The 9,361-nt window shown below is 35.5% G+C and overlaps 1 protein-coding gene across 1 annotated transcript; it reads left to right on the top strand.

Moving 5' to 3' along the window:
• The first annotated feature begins 3,882 nt into the window (after positions 1–3,882).
• Positions 3,883–9,270, top strand: LOC107098402 (ATP-sensitive inward rectifier potassium channel 15-like). Its single transcript, XM_015396074.1, has 2 exons — positions 3,883–4,083; positions 7,044–9,270. Exon 2 carries the CDS (start codon positions 7,112–7,114, stop codon positions 8,105–8,107), a length of 996 nt encoding a protein of 331 aa, XP_015251560.1. The 5' UTR covers positions 3,883–4,083; positions 7,044–7,111; the 3' UTR covers positions 8,108–9,270.
• The last annotated feature ends 91 nt before the right edge of the window (positions 9,271–9,361 follow it).

Genomic DNA, 9,361 nt, shown 5'->3' with positions numbered 1-9,361 from the left:
AGCGATTCTTCTTCTTTGGTTTTTAAGCGCAGCTTGCATACAGCGCATGTTACGTTACTGCCACCTCGTGGATTCTAATATTAATGTCATACTTCTTGAATTCTTCTCTTGTGACCATTTTTTTTCTTTTCCCAACTTCATTATTCAACTTTGCAGCGCTATCTCCAAACGCCAGCTCTTCAGTAAAGCTCATAGTTGAGCTTAAATATTTATTTTTAAATTTATACTTACTGCTGTAAATAAACATGTGTGATTGATCAGTATTACACCCACTACATGATTCAGTGAGATGTTTTTCCATCTTATAAATGGTGCCATTTAAGAGATAATGATCTGTTTGGATGCTGTGAAGCCTCTTTTCAGAGGGCAGCAGGAAGAACAGTCCATGTATTTAAAAATGCATGAATATACATTTACTAGAACATTATTTCCATTTGTATTATTGTTCTTAAAATGTCTTCACACAGAGCAAAGCGGAGCCAAAGTCAAATTCTCTTTTCTTTCCACAAACTTATTGAAGCAGGTTTTTAATGAGTATATTTGAACCTTAATATATAAACTGTATAATTTTAAAGTATGCTGTATTTTCATTACAACCTAAAAGAGAAAGCAGATATATCATCAAGGATTGATGAGACCCGATGATGAATCAAGTTCTCCTTGTTGTAAAACTTATACTCTTTAAAAGGCTACAATAGAGGACATTTATCATATTGTTTATAGAAACCATGAAAAAAGTCAAATAATAATAATCATAACATAACTTTCAGTTAGGATATTTGGAAAAATCCAAGAACTGACTTCATTGTCCAAATTGTCTCCCTTTTTTTAAGCTGTTGCTTTCATTAATTTAGACCATCATTAAACTTGAAAAATATTACTAAATGCAGTTCTGTGTATAATTCAATATCATGTTAATATTTTTTTTATTATTCAGATACACTTACCAACAAAATGATTTTTAAAAAGCTCAAGCAGGTTTTTTTAAACCTATTTTATTGTTATCAAAATAAACACTACATAAAAATATCAAGTCCATAACAGCAAGTTGTGTTGTGTGATAAACTCTCTAAGCAGCAGAGGGCACTATTGAGCTAAATCTTTATTTAATTAATTTACTTTTAATCTAATACTTATAATCTTATTCTCCTATTTAATCATTTTTATTATTGTAATTGTTTCATATTATAGTGAAATCAACAGATTTCGATGACAAATTTATATGAGCTTTGCAGAGGAAAGCAAGCATAAAAAGACATTTAGACAGAATCCCCAGATAAAGAATAAAGACTTTAGTTTTGTAGATGCTTAAATATTTTTTTTTTATGTCAATCACAGTTAAATGTCTCAAGACTTAATCTAATTCAGCTTGCTTAATTTTAGATTACTTTAACCCTTTGTTACCCCTTGCAAATCTTTAAAATGGCATCCTGTTCATGATTTCATGCAAAGTTGGCAGCTAATTTGTCTTATCAAATATCCGGTTATCTTGTGACTCTTTTAGCTCCTGTCAGTTATGATGCAAAAACATGTTGAGATTAAATCCTGAAGATAAAAATACATCAGGATTTAAGTAAGACTTCGGCTAAATAAGCGTACAAACAAACAGTGTTTGTTTCTTTGAATTTAGTAAAGAATGAGGTGAAGAAACCCGGCAGCAAACTAGTGATGTTATACGCTGCCAGGAATGTGGATCATGAGGTTAATAACAAATCTGAGGAGAGTTATCCAAGGTTAATGACTCATTAAAGGAACTGTTTTGACACTTTGCTTTAGCTACTATTACATTCACAGCCAAACGCTCTGCTTATACATCTTACAAATGTGTTTTATACACACTTTTGAGTAACTCTTCAGAAAACCTCTACTTCCTATAGATAGCTACTTTTTGCTTCTGCAGAAGCCCCTTCCATTATGTTTCTTTAGCTTTATTTGGGCTCATCCTTTAACACTCACTTTAACCATCTTTCAATGTTTATTCAATAACTGGCTGTTATTGAAATACCCCACACACCCACACACAGTTCGCATTCAACCCACATAAGACTTTGTTTAGACCATAGATATTTAGTGTTATCTGGAGTCTCTCTCTCACCCCACCTTGCTGCTGGTTATTTCCAGTAATCATTCACTGTGTGGCAAAAGGAAAAAAAGAAACTCTAATCTTGCAGGTCATTAGGTAGAAAACATTCCAGCAAGTTTAAAGTCATTATCTGGCTTGTCTTAATTCACCCTGGCTTTAGTAGAAGATCTTGTAGCATTTAAACATTTTTACATTTTCTTCTTTACATATTCTAAATCAACATATATAATGCAGTGCATCATTTTAAATTAAAAGAACAATGTTGCATAGGTTACCGTTTTTCTAAAACAAGAATGTAAAAGAAGTGTAACACATTTATAATCAGCCCTCTAAGTCACTACTTTATACCACCATAGTCTACCAGCTTATTAGATCTAGAATCTGATTGTTATTACCCGTTTTTCTTTTAAAACCTCAGACAGACAGCAGGGATTCTCAAATTAAGCCTGGTTAAGGCTGACCTTCTAATGGTTTTCTTCCGGCCTTCATAAAGGCCAGCTTTGTGTAATGCCTGAGTCATAGTTCTCCTCCCACCTGAGCTGTGGTTCTCTGCTGCTCCTCCAGAGTAATTTACTGTTTAAGCTTTCCCTAGATGCAAAAAACATCTAGAAATAAGACAGTTCTTAAATTAAGTGTATTTACCTTTAATTTCAATAGGTAAATAGACAATAAAATTAGTATTTTTACTCTAAGATAAGATAGTTAGATAATATGCACTTTAAATAAGACAATGAAATAGTTTTTTTTTTTTAATTTTAAATGTAAATTGTCTTGCTCCAGTGGCAAAGTGTCTCGCTCTCCCCCTTACTTCAACAAAAAAGCACTAATTTTAAGGAAAAAAATGACTTACCGGTATTTGGATTTCAACTTTTCATAGTGTGTCCTCTCAAGCAAGCTGGACAGCCATGTTTCTGTAGGTTAGATGTGGCCATACCCTCTTTATTTTCTGATAATTGATTGAACACAGCTTTCTGAGATGTTTAGATACTATAAAGGTCTCTACAACTTCCTCTCTGCCATGTTCTTTGCTTTTCACAATGCAGTTTGTTCTCCAATGTTCCCTAACTAACCTCTGAAGTCCTCATAGAACAGTTGGATTTATAATTAGATTATTATTTTAATTTCATTTTTATTTTGGCTGCTCTGGTTCTGTTTTGGAGATAAAAACAAATGCAAGTTATTGATTAAAGAGAGCCTGGCAAAGGTTAGAAAAAAAATACCTCCAAAGTATGAAAAGTACCCTCAGCTCTCAGGTGTGTAATGTCTACAGTAATAGTCTGTTTGTCTGCAGTTAAAATAAATAACTTTTACATTAATTGACTATTTCCATCTGTTTTTTACTGCTCCATGCTCCAGTTATGATAAATTATGAACAAGTAACAGTCGACAGCCAATATATGTGTAACATTTTCTGAATAGACTAATAACCAAGAACAATTACTTTTATGATATTTTAAAAACAGAATTATTTTCCCTACATCAGGTGTCAAAAATATTTAAGCAGAAATATTGACTGTTTTCCAAATGTTTCACATTAACATAATGCATCATTCTTCCGTCTTGTAGTTTGACCTCAGTTCAGCCAGACAGCCTTTCATTTGTCATGACAGCAAGCGTGTTCAAAGACGGTTCATCATGTCCTTTAAACAGCTCCTGAAAGCAGTAAATCTGGGCTTGTGTATAAAGCAACAACAACCATAAAAGAAGGAAAATAAATGTCAAGCGGTCGCCCTCCTCGTTCCTACCTGTGGACAGGTGAGAGGGAGGCGGGGGTGAAAAGAAAGCCAGCCCCCATCTAGATCCCAGATTACAGCCCAGCTCTGCGTCTTACACTTAATTCTTCCCTGAATACTATTGTACCAAAGTTCAGAGCTCACTACGCGGGACAAAAGGAGAAAGAAGACACTGAACTGCTAGTTCTGGGACAGTTTCATCTTGCAGATTTATTGGGACAATGAAACAAGTGAGGAAAAGCTTTTGAGACGTTTTCCTTAACTAAGGTGAGAGCAATACAGACTCATAGAGAAAATAATGATTATTAATTAACAAAGGGTCCTGCAATGTTTCACTACAGGGTTGAAGGTTTGTTCTGCAAACTGAATATTAAGGAAATGTCTATAGTATATGTTTGTGTCCTTATTCCAGCTCAGGACAGGACTAATTAACTCTCTTTCTACAATATTATTCAGTTTAGTGAAACCAACTTAAAATCAAAATGAAGTATTTTTTCTTTTATGGTGCAGTAAACATTTTTTTTTCCACATCCCACTTTCTTCTGATTTTGCTTTTTGGAACATATATTTTGTCTTAAGTAACATATTTGGTAGAAAGGAAAAAATCTAAAAAGATTAGTTTCATTCAGGGGTGGATTTGCTTAAGCAAATTAATGATTGATCTACACAATAATTTGTGAAAGGCACTTGAGCTTTAGATCTAAAGTTAGTGCCGAAAACATATTTATGTGTTTTCTAATATGCTCACTACATTTAATTATGTTTATGTTTATGCATTTAGGAGTCCCTTTTATCCAAAGAGACACACAAAGTAGACACAATTTTACAGTTATAGTCAATATGACAGTAAGTTCTCTAGAGGAAAATGTCTAGTCAGAATCAGTGGTGACAGCAAAGAGAGGGAAGTTCAGAAAGAGTAGTTAGAGGGGTACAGAGGTAGGGGTAAGAGCTTGGATAAGAGATGCTCATGGAGGAGGTTGGTCTTTAAGAGTTTCTTAAAGATAGAAAGGGAAACTGCTGTTCTTGCAGCACTTGGTAGGTCATTCCACCATAATGGAACAACACATGAAGACTGTCTGGACCGTCTTAAGCGTGGTGTAGGCACTGCTGGACAACCATCCATTGAAGACCGGAGTGACATAAGCATTTGCAAGAGGGTTAAAGTAGACGGGAGCCGCACCCTTAGGCATTTTAGAAGCCAGCATCAGGGACTTAGATTTGATGCGGGCAGCCAGGGGTTACCAATGAAGCTCAATGAACAGAGGGGTGGCGTAAGAACTTTTTGGGGTGATTGAAGACCAGACGAGTCGCTGCATTCTGGATCAGTTGTAACGGTTTTACCGTACAGGCTGCCATACAATAAAAGCAAGTTGTGCAGGTTTAACTTTCTAAAACACGGTGGTGGAGGGATGATGATCTGGGGTTTTCTTGGTAGCCACAACACATAAGACATAATGAAAGTTTGAGAGTGGTTAAAAAAAAAAAGGATCTTAAACCAAACAGCAGTTCAGTCGAAGAACAGACCTCTACCTGCATGAAATGTGGTGGCCATACCAAAGCAGATCTGAACAGAAACTCATCTTTCAAATGAAAGTAAGTAGATACAGAACTGTGATTTTTAATATAAAGGGCTGGAAACAAAGTTCAAAGTTAAATTACTTTCAGGTTTATAAAACATTGTACTCTGTTTAAATCAATAATGTTCTGATTAGCATTGGTTGAAACATAGATTTGTTTATGCAACAATACTAGAGTGAAAGTTATAATTATGAATAATCACTATGGGTGGTTAAAACAGATAACATAAAAATAAAAACAAATAGTATTAGCAAACAGCAAAATTTGTTGAAAGCTTTTAGCTATTATAAATGTATGCAAAGTGCATATTTATGGAGGATTTCACCATCAGAGCAATTTCAAATCCACTGTCCATTCAGTTAGTGTTCATTTGAAATGCACTGAATTTCTGTAGTGGATTTTCTGCAACATAAAACTGCATCTCTGATTGCTTCAACCTGTAGCATAAACTGTGAATGTTAAGGAAAAAAAGAAAAACCTCTTAGCTATTGTTTTTTTTAAACAAAAAAGTATGTGTATGTATTAAGTCTAAAATATTTATTTTTTATTAAAATAATGCTGCCATATTTGTAAGCACTCAGTCCTACATAGCAGCAGGCTGCATATCTGGATGACTGCGACTTCTGGAAAGATTCAATCTGCAGCAGAACTGTCAGGAGCCGGCCCACATCAGAGACGGTTACACCATGGCATTTTATTTTTAGTTTTTTGACCGACCTTTAACTTTCTTTAATAAGACTTTTTACAACGCACCAACACGGCAACTCAAATAATATTCTAATATAATTTGTTAATTTTTAACATGGTGGACCTTAGTGGTAAACTATTCAAGGTTACAGCCTCATTAAGCCAGTTAATATTTTAGTAGAGGTGTATACACTGTGTTCCAAGTCAACTCTTATGAAAAACTTTTTGCTTGTTGCATAACTGGGGAGCTGCATGGTGGCACAAATTTGGCTGCAAGCTAGCACCTTTCTAAATGACCCCTGCTTATTTTTGTGCATCCGTGGGTTCTCTTCCTTCCTCATACTGTATGCATGTTAGTTAAACTAGTCTCTTTAATTCATATTTAGGTCTGAGTACACACGATGGATCCTTCATCGGTCTAAGGTGTACTCTGCCCCTTGTCCAAAACCTGAGGCAACAGCCTCTATGAGACCATGTGTGGAATAAACATCTGTAGAACATAAATGGATGGATTGTGTAATTAATTTTACGTTTATTCAATGTGAAAAGTACGTTTATTTCACATTTACATCAATGCAACCACTACAAACTTGTTAAATGATTTGATTTAATGTTGTCTGATTCACTTCTGACCTTTACTTCAAGTTTTTAATCAACATTTTTATCTTGATTTATCTATTTATGAGTTTTTATCAATATTTGTCAAGTCTTCCCAATAGTCAGGCAACGCCATGTGCAAAGACTCAAAACCATTTTCAGAAAACAACAATAGTCAAAAAAAAAAAAAGGAAAATGTATAATTAACCAGTACTTTAAGTAAAGACCAGAAGGAGGTCTGGATTTATGGAGGCAAAATCTAAATGATAAGTGTCCGGAATGATTAATGATCAAAGACTTCCGCAGTTACATTAAAACAATCAGACAAAAATATTAATCTTATCTCCTTTTGTGTCCTTTGCCAGCCATCTCATCTGGAATGCTCCTATAAAACCTCTGCAGTTACGCCCAGTTTTTGTTGAAGCAAAGCATCATGGTAAACAGGAAGTCAGAGGTCCAGCGAAGGATCGTGTCCAAGGACGGCCATAACAACGTTCAGATCGACAATGTTGAAGGAATGGTGAAGCTCTACTTGCATGACATCTGGACTACTGTAGTGGACATGAAGTGGCGTTACAAGGTCACTCTGTTTGCCTCCACCTTCATCATGACCTGGTTTATCTTTGGGGTTTTCTTTTATTTAATCGGCATGGGGAATGGAGACTTTGATGTTGGGCAAAATTCAACCCACACACCCTGCCTGATGAATGTGGAGACTCTCACTGGAGCCTTCCTGTTCTCTCTGGAGTCACAGACCACTATAGGTTATGGTTTTCGATACATCTCTGAAGAGTGTCCTCTGGCTATCTTCACGCTGGTGGCTCAGCTTGTCATCACAGGTCTTGCTGAGATCTTTGTCACTGGTGCTTTTCTGGCCAAACTTGCCCGACCAAAGAAGCGAGCAGAAACCATTAAGTTCAGCCAAGTGGCTGTGATCTGCAGACACCAAGGCAAGCTGTGTCTGATGGTGAGAGTGGCCAACATGAGGAAAAGTCTGCTGATTCAGTGCCAGCTAACGGGAAAGCTGTTTCAATCCAATGTTACCGAAGAAGGAGAGAAGACACAGATCCATCAGAGCTCTGTCGATTTCTACATGGACTCCAGTGGAGACTGTCCTTTTCTCATCCTCCCGCTCACCTTCTACCATGTTATTGATGAGAAGAGCCCACTGGCAGGACTGACGGCAGAAACCCTGAGCCATCGCAACTTTGAGCTGCTCATCACACTCAATGCCACCATGGAATCGACCGCGGCAACATGTCAGAGCCGCACCTCTTACGTCCCTGAGGAGATCCTGTGGGGCTACGAGTTCAAACCGGTGCTATTTAGCTCTCCCAACTGCCGCTATGTCGTCGATTTCAAGTTTTTTGATCAAGTGCAAATGAGCAGTGATGCTTCCTTCCAAAGCAACAACACAGTAAAACTATAACCGATGAAGGGACTGAGAGAAAATTGTGAGAACTATAGTTTTACAACGCTGTGATCTTACAGGAAATTGACCTCAGGGTCTATCATCATTAACAAGTTGTGCCAGGTATTGGGCGCTGGTCATTTCACCGATTACCATGTTATACCTCTGGAAATGTTATAATTTCATACCTTTTTAGGAATCACATGGTACCTCAGGATGTTTTGTACTAACCATGTATACATTGGAACCAACTATGGGACCCAAAATATTGTTTTAAGGAGCCTTCTTTGACCTAATAAAAGGCTTAAAAGAAAAAATGGAGAATATGACATCAGTGAATCATTTCTACGACTATGAGATAAGTTAGTTATTTCGATCAGGGCATCTAATCTGTCATATACCAAACATATTAGCTTGCCCAAATGAATAGAGCCATAATAAAGAGAGACTAAAAGTTTTCAGATGGGTATGAAGAGTGAAGAGAGTATAAAATAATCTATTTGCAAAACATAAATTTGCTTGTCTGAGATTAAAACAAAACTTCATACCCCATGGTTTGAGCAAAATTGTATGTTTACAGACCGTACAAAACAAAAAAAAGGGAAAAAATGGGTACTAAACAGAGGTATGAACTGGTGAAGTGACGTACTGATCCTGAGCCAGTTATTCACTCATATCACCAATACCCTGGTTCAAAGGTCTTTTATTTCATCATGTAACAAGGATGTAATTTATTTTTATCCCTTTCTAACAATAAAACTTAATCTTTTAGCAGACGGTAAAAAAAAAAGAAATAAATTCAAATTCTGTAAAGAAATTTTGCAATAAACCTTGAGAAAAAAAAAATGGCCCTCTTTACTAAGATCTCAAAATAAGTTTGCCTGCGCAGAGTCTCTTTTGGATGTGATTGGTCAGCAAAACAGGCCCCGCCCACCAAATGACACAATTTATTTGAACTTTAAAGTTATGGGTGAGTCTTAAAAGTGTAAAGAGCAATGCTTGCAAGTCAATATTTTTGATTTACTAGAAATGTAAAAAAATATATATATATTTTTAGATATTTTGTTTCTTTTTTTATTATATATAGGGAAAATAAGTAATTTAAATAACAAAAGTTTGGAGCATGAATATGTTTGATGAATTTTCTAATTATAGTAATGATCATTATCTTATAAGAATGTTCTTTATTTAAAGGTTATAACCTGTATTTGTAATAGGCCTATGTATGTAAATGTATATATATATATATATATATATATATATATATATATA

This window comes from Cyprinodon variegatus, unplaced genomic scaffold, assembly GCF_000732505.1.
Source record: "Cyprinodon variegatus isolate N-32 unplaced genomic scaffold, C_variegatus-1.0 Scaffold774, whole genome shotgun sequence".
Classification (NCBI taxonomy): domain Eukaryota; kingdom Metazoa; phylum Chordata; class Actinopteri; order Cyprinodontiformes; family Cyprinodontidae; genus Cyprinodon; species Cyprinodon variegatus.
Note: the sequence above shows the minus strand (reverse complement) of the source record. Positions and strands in the feature narration are given on the sequence as shown.

Bases quoted from the DNA above. Each gene is read 5' to 3' on its own strand.
- LOC107098402 (XM_015396074.1), top strand. From the start codon at position 7,112: ATGGTAAACAGGAAGTCAGAGGTCCAGCGAAGGATCGTGTCCAAGGAC.